At 45.1% G+C, this 17,875-nt stretch overlaps 1 protein-coding gene across 1 annotated transcript in view; it reads left to right on the top strand.

Moving 5' to 3' along the window:
• scospondin (subcommissural organ spondin) overlaps positions 1-17,875 on the top strand; it is an 85,639-nt gene that overhangs the window by 27,182 nt on the left and 40,582 nt on the right. The window contains 29 exon segments of the mRNA XM_038997230.1: positions 582-813; positions 1,187-1,339; positions 1,664-1,801; positions 2,100-2,282; positions 2,808-2,958; positions 3,269-3,428; positions 3,727-3,775; positions 4,051-4,170; positions 4,454-4,702; positions 4,976-5,103; positions 5,364-5,505; positions 5,704-5,883; positions 7,697-7,956; positions 8,064-8,085; positions 8,244-8,364; positions 8,553-8,766; positions 11,909-12,050; positions 12,249-12,419; positions 12,660-12,902; positions 13,233-13,385; positions 13,640-13,798; positions 14,063-14,227; positions 14,958-15,149; positions 15,561-15,680; positions 15,921-16,050; positions 16,207-16,332; positions 16,551-16,876; positions 17,029-17,199; positions 17,525-17,777. Of these exon segments, the coding sequence (XP_038853158.1) occupies positions 582-813; positions 1,187-1,339; positions 1,664-1,801; positions 2,100-2,282; positions 2,808-2,958; positions 3,269-3,428; positions 3,727-3,775; positions 4,051-4,170; positions 4,454-4,702; positions 4,976-5,103; positions 5,364-5,505; positions 5,704-5,883; positions 7,697-7,956; positions 8,064-8,085; positions 8,244-8,364; positions 8,553-8,766; positions 11,909-12,050; positions 12,249-12,419; positions 12,660-12,902; positions 13,233-13,385; positions 13,640-13,798; positions 14,063-14,227; positions 14,958-15,149; positions 15,561-15,680; positions 15,921-16,050; positions 16,207-16,332; positions 16,551-16,876; positions 17,029-17,199; positions 17,525-17,777 (4,853 nt within the window).

Genomic DNA, 17,875 nt, shown 5'->3' with positions numbered 1-17,875 from the left:
TTCTGTTTGGTGCCTGATGAATATAACCCTTGTATTTTTTTACAAATAAATTGCTGCCCTGAATGTTAAAGGCCCAATTCAGTCATTTTTACATCAAATACTTTCTGGGTAACCTTACTCTAAAAGATTTCCATTAAAATGAGAAATTTATTAGAAATCTTTTAGCAAAGAAATATTTCTTAAACACAAATTTTCGAAAACTGTCTGGAGGTTGTCTGAGTTGGGAGGGGAAAACTGAAAACTAGCTGTGATTGGCAGAGTGGTTTGGAACTCTCTTTGTTTATTGGTCTATTAACCAATTTACCGCATGGTGATGTCACCATGGAAAGCTGAAACTCACGCCCATGCAACCCTGCTGATTAGAAGGTCATGTGTAGATTGTATTTTCAATCAGCTACTAAAAGGAAATAACACTGATACATATTTTTTTTTAGCTTTTACAGTGTTAGATTCATTAGCTGTATGATATAAACTGTGTTATATGATATAAAACACAGGAAAACAGCATTTTGACTGCACTGGGCTTTTAAGTGGAGTGATCTAGGTGTTGTTCTAGTTTTGGTTCTTTGTGTTTGTTCTAGGTGTGTAATGGCATGGCAGACTGTGCTGACTCCCTGCTGGGGCCCTTAGGGGGGCCCTCTGATGAGCAGGGCTGTAGGAGCTGGGCCCCTTGGGGACCCTGGAGTCCCTGTAGCCTCTCCTGTGGGACAGGCTCCATGAGCAGGCAGAGACTCTGCCCCCTGGGGGACGCCCTGGGTCAGTGCAGAGGGGACGACACCCAGAGACAGCAGTGTTTCAGCACGTCATGTCCTGGTGAGAGATGGGAGAGATGAGCCATATGGTGGTTGTTGTTAACCTTCATGATATTAATCAGCGGCAGTAGTATCTTCATCATCATCACTTTTGTCTTCACAATCAGCATCAACATCATCATCATCGCAATCATCATTACATTTTACATTGACATTTTAGTCATTTTTTGCAGACGCTCTTATCCAGAGCGACTTACAGTAGTGAGTAGCATCTTCATCATCTTCATCATCATCATTGTCATTTGAATCTTCATCATTAGATGTGTTATCTTTGTCGACATCATAATCATCATCATCATCACTTGTTATTTCACTTGTTATTTTTATCACAATGTGAACACTCTTTGCGTGACATACTTGCCTCTTGTCAACAGTGGATGGGCACTGGTTGCCATGGGTGACGTGGTCTAACTGCTCTAAGGATTGTGGGGGTGTGGAGGTAAGGCAGAGGGGATGCTTCCCACCCCAGAATGGGGGCAGAGATTGCACACAGCTCCCTGGAGAGTCTAACCTGGCCACAGAAATCAGTAAGTCCACTAAGACTGAAATATATTTGACAAGATATGGAAGGGCTAATGATGAAGTGCCATGAACTTACAATTCTCTTTCTCTCACTCACTCTCACTCACTCTCTCACTCACTCTCACTCACTCTCTCTATCTCTCTCTCTCTCTCTCTCTCTCTCACTCACTCTCTCACTCACTCTCTCTCTCTCTCTCACTCTCTCCCACACTCACTCTCTCTCACACGCACTCTCTCTCCCTCTCCCTCTCACTCTCTCTCACTCCCTCACTCTTTCTCTCACTCTCCCTCTCACTTTCTCTCACCCCCCCCCCCCCCCCCCCCTCCAGAGCCTTGCCCTCAAGATGGCTGTGCCAACATCACATGTCCTAGTGGCCTGGTGAGACTCAGATGTGCCCCCTGCCCAGTGTCCTGTGCCCACATCAGCATTGGCTCTGTCTGTGACCCGACTGCACCATGTTTCTCAGGTCAGAGAACAGGAGAGGAGGATGTGCTCTGTAGTCATATTTTCTTGATCAAATATCACATTTATTGGCTGCAGATCCCAAGAGAACAGAACGCTTACCAACATGGAGAATAGTTTGCTGACCTACAGTGTGTATAAAGCACTGAGTTTAGCCACACACTTGTTCATGCTGGACTTGTTCATGTTGGGGAGTTCCCTAGCCTTCACTATTCTTCACTTTACTCTCTCCCCCTCTCCCTTCCTCCTCCTCTCCCCCTCTCTCTCCTCCTCCTGCCTCTCTCCCTCCCTCTCTCCTGCAGGTTGCTGGTGTCCAGAGGGTCGGGTGATGAACCATGCCCAGCAGTGTGTGTTGCCGGAGGAGTGTGTGTGTGAGGTGGCCGGGGTGCGGTACTGGCCTGGACAGCATGTCAAGAAGGACTGTGAGATCTGTACGTGTGAGAGAGGCAGACCTCAACACTGCCAGCCGAACCCAGAATGTACAGGTTTGTCTACACAACACTACACAGTACACCCTCCTGTTAAGTTGTGTTCAGTTGGAAGAAATGGGAGAATAAAACAAATTGATTATGGAAAGTAGTGTACTTACATGGAGAGATGGTACTACTTCCTATTTTTAAAGCACTTTTAGTCCCTACATCTTTTCTCATTTCCTGTCTCTTAAACAAGACCCAGGCTTCACCTCTGTTCAAGGTCAAGTTGACATGTTTTACTGTCCATTCAATATTCTGTAAAGGCTTATGAAAGCAATGCAGAGTGTACTTGGACAAGATGTGATGTTTATACTACACTGCTGCATCGCTGACTGTCTGTGTGGGCGGCAGATAGCCTAGCGGTTGTGTTGGGCCGAAACCCTCATTGCTCTGGATAAGAGAGTCTGCTAAATTATTACAATGTAACGTAGTCTGTGTGTGTGTGTGTGTGTGTGTGTGTGTGTGTGTGTGTGTGTGTGTGTGTGTGTGTGTGTGTGTGTGTGTGTGTGTGTGTGTGTGTGTGTGTTTGTGTGTCAGTCCACTGTGGTTGGTCGACGTGGTCAGCTTGGGGGGAGTGTTTGGGACCGTGTGGGGTCCAGAGTGTCCAGTGGTCCTTCCGCAGTCCCAACAACCCCAGTAACCATGGCAATGGGAGAAAGTGCAGAGGAATCTACAGGAAAGCTCGCCGGTAAAAGACACACTACACATTCAATCACATTCATCATGTTTATGTATGATGATAAATACATCTAAATACACCACATTACGTATGAATGTTTGTTTAACACATTGCCTTTCCTGTCAACTTACAGCCACTTCGATAACACTGCAAGTAAAAGTGATGCTTAGAAATTGTTAAAGAGTGGAATTCCTTTACACCCATAAATGTATGGGACATCCTGTACTCTGGAGTCTGGCAGAGGGATGGTAAAATGACCTTGTGTATGTGTTTGTGTATGTGTGTGCTCGCGCGTCTGCGTGTGTGTGTCTGTCCCCAGCTGTCAGACAGAGCCTTGTGAGGAGTGTGAGTTCCATGGCCAGTCCCATGCAGTTGGGGACCGATGGAAGGCGGGTCAGTGCCAGCTGTGCCACTGTCTGCCCAACCTCACAGTGCAGTGTGCCCCCTACTGCCAACATGCTGCCACTGGCTGCCCCCAGGTCAGAAACACTGAGGTTTACAGTAACTCTGCGTGTGTGTGTGTGTGTGTTTGCATGTGCATCTGTGTGCGCGTGCGTGTGTGTTTGGTGTGCCCATGCCAGAATACATCATGTTAAAAATGTGTTTTTCTACCACTGTGTGACTAGAGGGTTCTTATCTAAAGTAAATGTTCTAGCATATGTGTTCCCTCAACCGCCTCGAAAAAAGTCTCTATAGTTCTGTTGACACACGACTCACTAGTTTCCTTTCATGACCCTGTGTCATAGCAACAATCGAATAATGTATTTTGTCTTGCAGGGTCAGAGTCTGGTTCCAGGGGAAGGTGACAAATGTTGTTATTGTGAAGGTAACTAGTATCTAGTACATTACTAACCATATGTTCCCCTTTTGTCAATGATTCCAATGTTCGATATCAAGCTGGGAAAAAATCTTTTGACTAAAGATTTGACTAAAATGTTAGCTGATATGATAGCTTTTGAAATCTGTATTTGAAATGGAAACCTGAGGTAGGGGTTATATCTGGCTAACCAAACACAGTTAACCTAGACAGAGGATATTAGGTGGTGACAGAATGTCAGTGGGAATGGGATTTTTCAGTGCTGAATTTCTCCCTATTTTCAGGTGACAATGGCACCATTTCAGTGGCAACAACACCTGCTACTGTGTCAGTGAGTGTCCAACCCTCCACCCCAACAGATGGCAGTATACCCCTGGTCCCCACGTACCCCCTTCCACCTGGAGGTCAGTATCGTTGATCTATTTAACCATTTATTTGAATAGGGACTGATACAATGAAAACACTCATTGATTTAACAATAATCAGATGCATTGTCCCACATTTTACCTTGCGCTTTTTGTTATTGCATCTTCTTTATGAATAATTTATGAATAATCTGATGTAAAGACCACTGATGAATATTGTTGGAGATCTACCAAAATGTAACGCAAGATTTAATCTGTTGATCGGTGGTATTTGTAGTTTATCAAATATATTTGTAAGTATGCTGTGTTTGTGCTTGTATAGAGGAGTGCTGGTCACCCCTGGGGGTCCAATCTCTCCCTGACTCCAGCTTCAGTGCCTCCTCACACCAGTGGGGTCACCCTCCACGGGCAGGGCGTCTGTACGCACGGGACCCCCATAAGGACCTGCAGGGCTGGAGCCCTGACACAGAGCAGTACAGGAACCTTCCTACAGGGGCCCCCGAGGGCCACAGCGGAGCTGTGCAGGCCCCATATCTCCAGCTGGACCTGCTAAGACCCCACAACATCACTGGTAATGAACCACTTAAACCAAAACAAATCAAATCAGGGGGTCATATTGCTTCCAGCCAAAGTATATGGGGGATAGTATGCGTGGCTGTGTACATGCACATGTTAGTATTATATGGGTGCTAGTTAATTCATGATATAAAAACGCTATCAATGTTTTCTCTTCTAACATCTCACTCTTTTTGCTTATTTTCTCCTTCTCTACAACCTCACTATTTCTCTCTATCTCTCCCTCTCTATCTCTCCCTCTCTATCTCTCCCTCTCTGTGTCCACCAGGTGTGCTGACTCAAGGGGGAGGTGTGTTTGACACCTACGTGTCCAGTTTCTACCTGCAGTTCAGTAACGATGGCAGACAGTGGTACACCTACCAACAGCTGATTGCTGATGCCCGCCCCAGAGCCAAGGTGCCCACTACCCATCAACCCTAGCACCAACTACTTTCCAAAATCTATTCTAGCATGCCCACTTCATTTTAGGAAGTATGCTAATGTACATATTGGAACAGAGCAAAACTCTAATTTGCTGTTGAATTTCACTGCAATCCATTTTCTTTCCCATCATCCAATTTAAGTCGTTATTGTAAAAGAGAATGTGTTTTCAATTACTTTCCTGGTTAAATAAAGGTACACAAAAAATCCAATCAACTTCAATGTTGATGCCCCAGGTGTTCTTGGGTAACCGTGACGACCGGAGTGTGTCCTACACCAGGCTGGACAGGATGGTGTCGGCTCAGTTTGTGCGTGTGTTGCCTCACGACTTCCAGAACGGCATCTACCTCCGCTTGGAACTCATGGGCTGTGAAAATGGTGTGTGTTGGACAAAGTATTTACAGTTGTGTGTATGCATTGGTTTGAAAAGTTGCTACATTTTCAATATTTGATAAAGAAATTCAAATCTACCATACAGCAGCAAAACAATAAGAATAAATGCTATAGAGTCAATGTAAGTACAAATGGTTTAAAAACAATAACAGTCCCCGATAACACTCCTCCTCCTCTCCCTAGGTTCCCGCAGGCTATCCACCCCCTCTCCTCTCTCTCCTCTCTCCCCGGTCACCCCGGCCCGGCCCTGCAGAGATAGAGAGTTCCAGTGTGGTAACGGGCGCTGTGTCCCCACGGGGCCCAAGGGGGTTGTATGTGACGGGGTCAATGACTGTGGGGACGGATCTGACGAGCTGCGCTGTGGTCAGTTCCCATATTTCATTGATTCATAGTAGTGATACGGCGATAGTAGGTATATGGTGATATTAGTGATATGGTGATAGTAGTGATATGGTGATAGTAGTGACATAGTGATAGTAGTGATATGGTGATAGTAGTGATATGGTGATAGTAGTGACATAGTGATAGTAGTTACATAGTGATAGTAGTGATATGGTGATAGTAGTAATATAGTGATAGTAGTGACATAGTGATATGGTGATAGTAGTAACATAGTGATAGTAGTGACATAGTGATAGTAGTGATATGGTGATAGTAGTGATATGGTGATAGTAGTGATATGGTGATAGTAGTGATATGGGGATAGTAGTGAAATGGTGATAGTAGTGACATGGTCATAGTAGTGATATGGTGATAGTAGTGATATGGTGATAGTAGTGATATGGTGATAGTAGTGACATAGTGATAGTAGTGATATGGTGATAGTAGTGATATGGTGATAGTAGTGACATGGTCATAGTAGTGAAATGGTGATAGTAGTGATATGGCGATAGTAGTGACATGGTGATAGTAGTGACATGGTGATATGGGGATAGTAGTGATATGGTGATAGTAGTGATATGGGGATAGTAGTGAAATGGTGATAGTAGTGACATGGTCATAGTAGTGATATGGTGATAGTAGTGATATGGTGATAGTAGTGACATAGTGATAGTAGTTACATAGTGATAGTAGTGATATGGTGATAGTAGTAATATAGTGATAGTAGTGACATAGTGATAGTAGTGATATGGTGATAGTAATAACATAGTGATAGTAGTGTCATAGTGATAGTAGTGATATGGTGATAGTAGTGATATGGTGATATTAGTGACATGGTCATAGTAGTGAAATGGTGATAGTAGTGATATGGCGATAGTAGTGACATGGTGATAGTAGTGACATGGTGATATGGGGATAGTAGTGATATGGTGATAGTAGTGATATGGGGATAGTAGTGAAATGGTGATAGTAGTGACATGGTCATAGTAGTGATATGGTGATAGTAGTGACATAGTGATAGTAGTTACATAGTGATAGTAGTGATATGGTGATAGTAGTAATATAGTGATAGTAGTGACATAGTGATAGTAGTGATATGGTGATAGTAATAACATAGTGATAGTAGTGTCATAGTGATAGTAGTGATATGGTGATAGTAGTGATATGGTGATAGTAGTGATATGTGGATAGTAGTGAAATGGTGATAGTAGTGATATGGCGATAGTAGTGACATGGTGATAGTAGTGACATGGTGATATTGGTGATATTAGTGATATGGGGATAGTAGTGATATGGTGATAGTAGTGATATGGGGATAGTAGTGAAATGGTGATAGTAGTGACATGGTCATAGTAGTGATATGGTGATAGTAGTGATATGGTGATAGTAGTGATATGGTGATAGTAGTGAAATGGTGATAGTAGTGATATGGCGATAGTAGTGACATGGTGATAGTAGTGACATGGTGATAGTAGTGACATGGTGATAGTAGTGACATGGTCATAGTAGTGACATGGTGATAGTAGTGATATGGTGATAGTAGTGATATGGGGATAGTAGTGAAATGGGGATAGTAGTGATATGGTGATAGTAGTGACATGGTGATAGTAGTGACATGGTGATAGTAGTGACATGGTGATAGTAGTGATATGGGGATAGTAGTGATATGGTGATAGTAGTGATATGGTGATAGTAGTGACATGCATTAATCATAGTTGTCAGATAGTTAGACAGACATTGTACATGAAGAAAGGCACAGTATGTTGAGAAGCATGCATTGAACTTTTTTTTACAGGTACTCAGCCCTCCCCTACACCTACAAGTCCACGGGGCTGTCCCAGAGGTCAGTACTCCTGTCCGTCACCTGGGGGCTGTATTGATGCAGCCCTGCGCTGTGACGGAATCCCCCACTGTCCCAATGGAGAGGACGAGATAGGATGCTACCCTCACGATAAAACCACCCAGGCAGAGAGGCCTAACAGTCCCACACCAGTTCCCCTAAGGACCCCTAGTATGGCCGCTGTCACTCTGCATAAGACTACCCCTACACCAACAGTAGGTCAAGGCACTCCTGATAACTCCTGTGTATTCATGTTTTCTGAGGTTGTGTGTCTTCTGTTTTTCATGTTACAATAACCTTTTGTTTTTTCTGAACCCCACAGGCAGGTGGCCCTGGGTATAGAGGTCAGTTGGACATGGATGCATGAAGTTGTTCAGAATAGTGCCATTATTGAATTTAGTTGATATTAAATTGTTATTTAAAGTAATCCATTTTTGACTAGAAATTAAAATGATAGATTGTGGCTTGAGGTACTGAAGTATGTGAATTGGGATGCATGCAGGCATCTGTTCCTCTGCACTGGGATTGGAGGACGGGAAGATTCGCTATGGTCAGCTGACTTCGTCCACCCACCGCGAGAACAACCCTGCGGATGCCGGGCGCCTCAACATTGTGCCTAACGTGTGAGCTCTCAAAACCGATAATGTATCAATAATGACATACTTTCTTGTTCTTCAAATATTTTGTTTTCGACAAATATTCTCATTATCACGTCTTATGTTGGTCTCATCATCTCATAGTCTGATCATGGAGGTTATTGACTTCTTAATTACATATTGACCTATTTTCTCATTCATTTGTCTCATGTCAGTCTGATCATGGAGCCTGGATGGAGCCCCCTGCCAGGCGACCTTCAGCCCTACCTCCAGGTGGACCTCCTAGAGCCTACCTGGGTGTCTGGCGTGGTGACCCAGGGCAGTGAGAGGATGTGGGGCTACCTTTCCAAGTACCGTCTGGCCTTCGCCCTGGTCCAGAGCCACTTCACTGATTACACCGAGACTGGAGAGAGGGGCAGTCCTGCCAAGGTAGTAACTATTATGACCCTAATACACTTTATTTGTAAAGTACTTTTTACATCTCAGGTAGGTACAAACCTCTGGAATGACAGAGCAGTACAATTATGTTTTTCTTCTTCAAAATCAATGTTTATTGAGCTTCAGTAAGATGGGTAAAACAGCAAATGGTATAAAATCTGTGCTTCTGTATTGTAACCTATGTGATCTTGTTATGATGAGAAATTGATATATTTACAATAGGTCAAATTTATGATCATAATCCTTCTACAAATTATACGTATGATATTAGCTCCAACTGTACTGCAGTATCAGTTTACTGTTCCACTGTTACAGACAGAGGTGGTATCAGCTCTGACTATGCTTTTCCACTACTACAGAGAAGATGTCACGGCACACAGGACAGGAGAGATCCTCCTCTGGGAGAGACGATCTAGAAGCCATTTTGTCTCCTCTGTAATAGCCCTTGACCAGATATATTTACTTCACTTAGAATGAAGAAAGAAGTCAACAGCCACACGTAGTCCATCAAGTGGACTGGAGTGTGTAGACAGAAAGATAGAGAAACAAAGACGTGTGTGTGTGTGTGTGTGTGTGTGTGTGTGTGTGTGTGTGTGTGTGTGTGTGTGTGTGTGTGTGTGTGTGTGTGTGTGTGTGTGCGTGCGTGCGTGCGTGCGTGCGTGCGTGCGTGCGTGCGTGCGTGCGTGCGTGCGTGCGTGCGTGCGTGCGTGCGTGCGTGCGTGGACGTGTTTAACTATTCTTGTGGGCACCAGAAGTCCCCACAAGAATAATAACAAACAAACATTTGACCAAATGGGGACATTTTGTTAGTCCCCACGAGGTCAAATGCTATTTCTAAGGGGTTTAAGGTTAAAACCTCTAACGAGTCACAAACCCGGATCCGGGATCCCCCCCATCAAAAAAGCTGACTAGCATAGCCTAGCCTAAAGCCACAGGGATATCATATAATAAAATGTTCATGAAATCACAAGTCCAAGACACCAAATGAAAGATACACATCTTGTGAATCCAGCCATCATTTCTGATTTTTAAAATGTTTTACAGGGAAGACACAATATGTATTTCTATTAGCTAACCACCATAGCAAAAGACACAACTTTTTTTTCCCACCATTTTTTTCCTGCATAGGTAGCTATCACAAATTCGACCAAATAAAGATATAAATAGTCACTAACCAAGAAACAACTTCATCAGATGACAGTCTGATAACATATTTATTGTATAGCATATGTTTTGTTCGAAAAATTTGCATATTTCAGGTATAAATCATAGTTTTACATTGCAGCCACCATCACAACTCTCACCAAAGCAACTAGAATAACTACAGAGAGCAACGTGAATTACCTAAATACTCATCATAAAACATTTATGAAAAATACACAGCGTACAGCAAATGAAAGACAAAGATCTTGTGAATCCAGCCAATATTTCAGATTCTTTAAGTGTTTTACAATGAAAACACAATTTAGCATTATATTAGCTTACTACAATAGCCAACCACACAGCAGCATTGATTCATGCACGTTAGCGATAGCGAATAAACCAGCAAAAGATATTACATTTTTCACTAACCTTCTCAAAACTTCATCAGATGACAGTCCTATAACATCATATTACACAATACATATATTGTTTGTTCGAAAATGTGCATATTTAGCGGCACAAATCGTGGTTATACAATGAGAATAGTAGCCAAGCTGCAAAGAAAATGTCGGGAGAAATCTTGGGAGAGGCACCTAATCTAATCAATAACTAATCATAAACTTGACTAAAAAATACAGGTTGGACAGCAAATGAAAGATACATTAGTTCTTAATGCAACCGCTGTGTTAGATTTTTAAAATTAACGTTACTACGACATACAGCGTGCGTTAAAGCGAGACCGCACCGAAATTAATGGCGGAATAGTAGTTTTACATTTTTCAACAGAACAACGAATTAACATCATAAATAGTTCTTACTTTTTGATGAGCTTCAATCAGAATCTTGGGCAAGTTGTCCTTTGTCCAGAATAATCGTTGCTCCGGCTGTAGAATGTAGTCTTCAGCTTAGGAATTAGCAGCAAACATTAGCTATGTGGCCCAGACGTGTCCAACTCTTCATTACGCAGCACAAAGAAAATTCCGAAAATCGCAAAATACTGATATAAAATGATATAACTCGGTTTAAAATAACTACATTATGACGTTTTTAACACCTATATCGAATAAAATCAGAGCCGGATATATCTAAGGCCTATAACGAGAGCTTTCCAGAATGCCATCCTGAGGTCTGTCTCGCGTCATGGCGAACGTTGAAAAGAGTGCACCCCACGTTCCAAGACCCTTTATATGGCCTCAGATCTGCCTAGCAACTCCATTCCAATTCTCACTGCTTGCTGACATCTAGGGGAAGGCGTATGCAGTGCATGTCGACCAATAGAATACATGCAAATTAATTAACTGACCCTGGAACAGAGTGCCTGATTTCAGATTTCTCACTTCCTGACAGGAAGTTTGCTCCAACTTGAGTTCTGTTTTACTCACAGATATAATTCAAACGGTTTTAGAAACTAGAGAGTGTTTTCTATCCAATAGTAATAATAATATGCATATTGTACGAGCAAGAATTGAGTACGAGGCAGTTTAATTTGGGAACGAATTTTTCCAAAGTGAAAACAGCGCCCCCATATTGACAAGAAGTTTTAAGGTTAGAATTAGTGTTAGGGTTTGAATTACGTTAAGGGTTAGGGTTAGGAGCTAGGGTTAGAGTTAAGGTGAAGGTTAAGGTTAGGTTTTTGGGTTAAGGTTAGGGTTAAGGTTACGGTTACGGTTAGTGTTAGGGTAAGGGTAAGAGTACGGGTTAGGGTTAGGGTTAGGGGTTTGGGAAAATAAGAATTTGAATGGGACTGAATTGTGTGTCCCCACAAGGTTAGCTGTACAAGACTGTGTGTGTGTGTGTTTGATGACAATAACACGTTTTTATTTATTTGCCTTTATTTAACCAGTTATGTCACTGAGAACACATTGTCTTTTACAATAATGACCTGAAAGTCAGGAGAGAAATCCAAGGTGAAGCTTGTATAATTTACATTAACCAACTGGTTTAAAAGCACAACCTTTTGTCCAACCTCTTCTCCTTGTCTGTGTACAAGGTGTTTGAGGTGCGGATGGTGGGCAGGACCCCGGTGACGCGTTGGCTTGGGAGGCTGGTCCGAGCTCGCTACCTCCGCATCCTCCCAGTAGAGTTCCGACACACCTTCTATCTCCGTGCAGAGATCCTAGGCTGCAAAGGGGGTAAGAGCACTGATATCCGTCGGCAGAAAAGTGGAACAAGTATTTTGAGTGCTTTAAAACTTGTTCTCCCGTTTGTGCCTGTTGAGCTCAAACTAGATGCTCTATCCATGATAGAGTACATCGCACTTATCACACATGCATATTATTTTCTCCATCGCCATCTGTCAGTCTAACGTAAGAATTCACCCTATATGACAGAGGAGTTGGTGACCCCTAGCAGCGCCACGACTCCCCGTGGTGTTGATGTGGTGACAGTGAAGCGCTGCTACCTGGGCCAGTTTGCCTGCCACAGTGGCGAGTGTGTTCCTGTGTCTGTACTGTGTGACGGCCGACTGGACTGCGAAGACCACTCTGACGAGATCAACTGTGGTGAGTAGGGGGTCACCAATGTGTTTCGAATACGGAACCATGCAATATACACGTTTTGCTGAGAGGATGACATTCTATTTTCCAATGTAAACAGAGCATTAAACATTGCAACACTGGCACTCATATCTGTACTATTGCAATCTTTCAAGAACTGATTACATCACCACTTCAATTTCTCAAGTATATCTGGAACTGATATGAAGTCAAATGCACGAATGAACCACTCTCTCTACACTTCAGGCACAGTGCCCACCAGGGGTCAACCCGGGGTACACACCAAGGAGCCCCAGGATGGCCGCCCTGGAATTGCCACCACGGGTACCCCGGGTCTCAGTCCTGACAGCTCTGGGGGAACAGGGAAACCAGGGGTTCATGGATTCACCACCCCCAGGCCAGGTCAGTGGACATCCAGATCCACAGGGCACCCAGGAGTTGGGCCCAGCACCCTCCACCCCGGAATACCTGGACTGCAGTCTACAACAGGTGAGATTCTTAAATAAAACTGTTACGAGTGGCCTGTCTTTTATCTTGTTTTTGAAGAGTGTGTGGTGTGTGTGTGTGTGTGCGTGCGTGCGTGCGTGCATGCGTGCGTGCATGCGTGCGTGCACACTATATGTAATGTGGTCCTTGATATGATCCCTGACATGGCTGATCTGCTATTTGAACCAGTGTTCTCAGTTGACCCATAAAAGCCCAGGTATTTATGAGGCCGGAGCACAGCTTCTTCAGTCCTGAGGAAGGAGACGTCACTGTACGACGCTAACTAGCCATCTCGCTACATGTTAAAGTGCTTGTTGGTTTGTTTATCCCCAGCTCTCTGGGTTACCACGACCGCCCATGACGGGGGCCTACCCAGAGTCCTGTGCGTGGAGGGCCAGTTCTCCTGCAGGCTGTTTGGCTGTGTGGATGCCGCGGTGGTGTGTGATGGTCACCAGGACTGTCTGGATGGCTCTGACGAAGACCACTGTGGTACAGTACATGTCACCAGAGTCTGATTCAATTTCTCCCCCTTCTCCTCTCTTCCTCCTCCTCCTCATCACCATCATCATCTTCTTCTTCATCATCATATTTGACTGACAGATTACATGAGTTGACTTGAAAATGTCACAGTTTCAACTATTACCATTACCTTGCCTATAGTGACAGACATGCTGCAGGAGGGTGTTGTATCACCTATTGCTTGCTGTAATATTCCTGCTCATATTCCTGCTCTTCCTCAGGTACTACACCAAGGCCAACAGTAATGACACGACGCCCCCTAGTGCCCAGCCCATGCTCCCCCAAGCAGTTCTCCTGTGGCAGCGGGGAGTGTGTGCACCTTGACAAGAGGTGTGACCTGCACAGGGACTGTGCTGATGGATCAGACGAGCGAGACTGTGGTACGGCAAGCTGGGAGGGTCAAAACTGGGGGGCTGATTTACATTTCAGTATGATTGACAGTAGATTGCATTGCATACACTACAATGTAAAGTACATGGAGTCCTTACAAAAAAACTGGTGCATTGCATCCATATAGGGCAAGGTAATGTTATCTGTCCTTGTCTGTGACAATGTCATTGTCCAGGATCATTGTCCAGTAATGGTCATTAATGAACCATTAAACATGATTATTGATGGTGTCTATCTGTCTGTCTGTTCCATAGTGAACTGTATCATGTCAGCGTGGACGGGCTGGAGCCAGTGCAGTGTGACATGTGGCCTGGGTTCCCTGTTCCGCCAGAGGGAGGTGCTGAGAGAGGCGCTGGCCGGGGGAACGTGTGGGGGCGCCCAGTTTGACAGCCGAGCCTGCTTCCCTAAGGCGTGTCTCGGTGAGGGGACACCCCGAGATCTAACCCTCTTTTGACTGTTTTTGTCTGTGTCTTCTTCTCTTTTGACTGTTTTCGTCTGTGCCTTGCTCCATTTCGACTGTTTTCGTCTGTTCCTTGCTCTATTTTGACTGTTTTCGTCTGTGCCTTGCTCTCTTTTGACTGTTTTCGTCTGCCTTCCTCTATTTTGACTGTTTTCGTCTGTGCCTTGCTCTATTTTGACTGTTTTCGTCTGTTCTTTGCTCTATTTTGACTGTTTTCGTCTGTTCCTTGCTCTATTTTGACTGTTTTCGTCTGTGCCTTGCTCTCTTTTGACTGTTTTCATCTGCCTTCCTCTATTTTGACTGTTTTCGTCTGTGCCTTCCTCTATTTTGACTGTTTTCGTCTGTGCCTTGCTCTATTTTGACTGTTTTCGTCTGTTCCTTGCTCTATTTTGACTGTTTTCGTCTGTGCCTTGCTCTATTTTGACTGTTTTCATCTGTTCCTTGCTCTATTTTGACTGTTTTCGTCTGTGCCTTGCTCTATTTTGACTGCCTCTTCTCAAGATCTGTGTCAGTTGTTGTTTTCTTTCTCTCTCTTCTTGTCTCCCTACTCATTATTCCCCTGTCTCTCGTCTCTCTATCAGTTGCACTCTCCTTTGGTTTACACTAATGTACTCTACCAAGCCCTGCTCATTCAAAGTTCCTCCTCTCCCACCTCCCCCATCCCTGCATCTCTCGTCTCTCTCTCCCAGTGGACGGTCAGTGGTCAGAGTGGACGGGCTGGTCCCCGTGTGACACCCAGTGCGGGGGAGGGCTGAGGGGGAGGAACCGGACCTGCTCCAACCCTCCCCCTAAGAACAGGGGGCGTGACTGTGAGGGGATGAGACTGCAGACCCAGAGCTGTAACAGCCAGCCCTGTGGCCCCAACACAGACTCACAGACAGGTGAGCTGCAAATAAATAGGTTATCTTTTTGACTATCCCCATAGGAGAACCCTTTTTGGTTCCAGATAGAACTCTTTTGGGTTCCATGTACTGTAGAACACTCTGTGGGAAGGGTTCTACATGGAACCAAAAGGGATCTACATGGAACCAAAAAGGGTTATTCAAAAGGTTATCCTATAGGGACAGCCAAAGAACCCTTATTGGTTCTAGATAGCACCTTTTTTTCTAAGAGTGTACAGGTGATCATGTTGTCTTATGGTTTGATCATGTTGTCTTGGACTATGGTATGTTTGTAACATGGTATATAAAAAAATATTAATTATGTGGCACACACAATTTAATGGGCAATATCCCATTAAATTGTTACTGATAATAGTCAAGCTCTAATAATGTAAACTGCTTGCTGTCTAGGCTGTACTAAAGGCATGGTGGTGGTAAGAGAGGCTGACTGCCAGTCTGGTAGAGTGGAGCCATGTCCCCCCACCTGTTCACACCTACACTACCCCAACTGCACCTCCCAATGCGTCACAGGTATTAAGTGGTGTTTATGAAGTGTGTGTGTGTGTGTGTGTGTGTGTGTGTGTGTGTGTGTGTGTGTGTGTGTGTGTGTGTGTGTGTGTGTGTGTGTGTGTGTGTGTGTGTGTGTGTGTGTGTGTGTGTGTGTGTGTGTGTGTGTGTGTGTGTGTGTGTGTGTGTGTGTGTAAGCACGAGTGTTCACGCATTCCTGTGTGTGTCTGTCTGTAGTTAACTCTCTTCTGTCTCGCTACCCAGGTTGTCGTTGTCCGGCTGGTTTGTTCCTACAGGATGGCCGCTGTGTGAACGCCAGTCAGTGTGGGTGCCACTGGGAGGGACTGCCACTGCAGCCTGGACAAGAGGTCAGCAAGGACAACTGCAGCACATGGTGAGAGGCACACACACACACACACACACACCAAGCCTGCCTACAACCCACATCATTTCTGAGCTTACAGTCAATAGTTGTGTTTTGTCATATTGTCATTTCATGCCATGTCATGTTGCTACATGTTCTCCCTCTTCTTCTCTCCCTCTCTACCAGTGTGTGTGAAGATGGACGTGTCTCCTGTGACAACTCCAGCTGTGTGGCCAGCTGTGATTGGTCAGCCTGGTCCTCTTGGACATCATGTGACAGCTCCTGTGGGGTTGGATTACAGCAGCGCTATAGGTGGGTTCACCTCACCAGCATCCCACCAACAGTGACACATATAAACCATTGTGTGGCTCATCATGTGTCTCTGATGGCTTTCTGTCCCCTGTCCCCTTTCATCTGTCATCTGTCTCCTGTCCCCTATCCCCTGCCCCCTGCCCCCTATGCTCTATCCTCTTTTCCCTGTCCTCTGTCCTCTATCCCCTGTCCCCCTGTCCCTCTGTCCCCTCCCCCAGGTCCCCTGTGAGCCCAGCAGGAGTGGCGAGAGTCGAGCCCTGTCCTGGGGACTCCTCAGAGGCTCGTCAGTGCTTCACCCCCTGTCCCCCTGGTAAGGATGAGGCGGTGTGGGGGAAGTGGACGGCCTGGTCAGAGTGCAGCAAGACCTGTTTCCACCACGTGGACGAGGTGGGGCTGAGGAGGAGGTTCCGCACCTGTAACATACCCACCAACACACACAGCTACACACGCACCAACACACCCAGCTACACCCACACCAACACACACACCGACTGTGAGGGGGACCCAGAGGATCAGGAGCCCTGTAACACTGTGCACTGCCCAGGTACATCCTCTATACACACACCTTATGTTCTGTCCTTCATCCACCATGTTGCTTTCACCCATTCTGTAGTCGCAGATCTGTGTAGACGAAAGGAAGGATGGAACTTTACATTATTGAGATACACCCCCCTGCTGTCTCCCCCTCCTCCCCAGTGAATGGCGGCTGGTCGGAGTGGTCCCCATGGTCCCTGTGCTCGTCAGAGTGTGACTCGGGGGCTCAGACCAGAGAGCGCTTCTGCAGTTCTCCTCCTCCACAGCACGGGGGCAGCACCTGCCCAGGGCCTCACATCCAGACCCGAGACTGCAACTCCCACCCCTGTTCAGGTAACGAACTGGAATCATACACACATTCTGGAATCATACACACATTCTGAAATCATACACACATTCTGGAATCATACACCCACTCTGGAATCATACACACATTCTGAAATCATACACACATTCTGGAATCATATACACATTCTGGAATTCATCATAACAAGGCTTTTACTACTAGTGCACCTAGTTCTACCTGGTCAGGTAAACAGTAACATGTATTCACGCCAAGGTTACTACATATTATCTGTGGGATTTAAAGTGGTCAAATCATTTGACAGATTAAATCGCATCGCATTGGTGTGTGTCCCACTATCTGTGTGGCATGTAGGAGTGTGTCCAGAGGGCATGGCCTACATGAGCAAGGAGCAGTGTCAGGCTCACGGTGGTGCGTGCCCACGGGTGTGTATGGACATGACAACACAGGTGGAGTGTGCCACGGAGTGTTACGACGGATGCTACTGTGCCCTGGGACTCTACCTACTCAACAGCACTTGTGTGCCCCTCACCCAGTGCCCATGCTACCACCATGGAGAGATGTACCCAGGAGGAGCTAGTGTGAAACTGGACGACTGCAACAACTGGTACTCCCATCGAAGAATATTAACATAATGTTATTGAAAAGGAAAGAAATTTGAAAAAGTATAGTATAGGACTCTGTCTATGCATCCTTTCCTTTTGT

Source organism: Salvelinus namaycush, chromosome 7 (assembly GCF_016432855.1).
Source record: "Salvelinus namaycush isolate Seneca chromosome 7, SaNama_1.0, whole genome shotgun sequence".
NCBI classification, from domain to species: Eukaryota; Metazoa; Chordata; class Actinopteri; order Salmoniformes; family Salmonidae; genus Salvelinus; species Salvelinus namaycush.
This window is presented reverse-complemented; position numbering and strand designations above follow the sequence as displayed.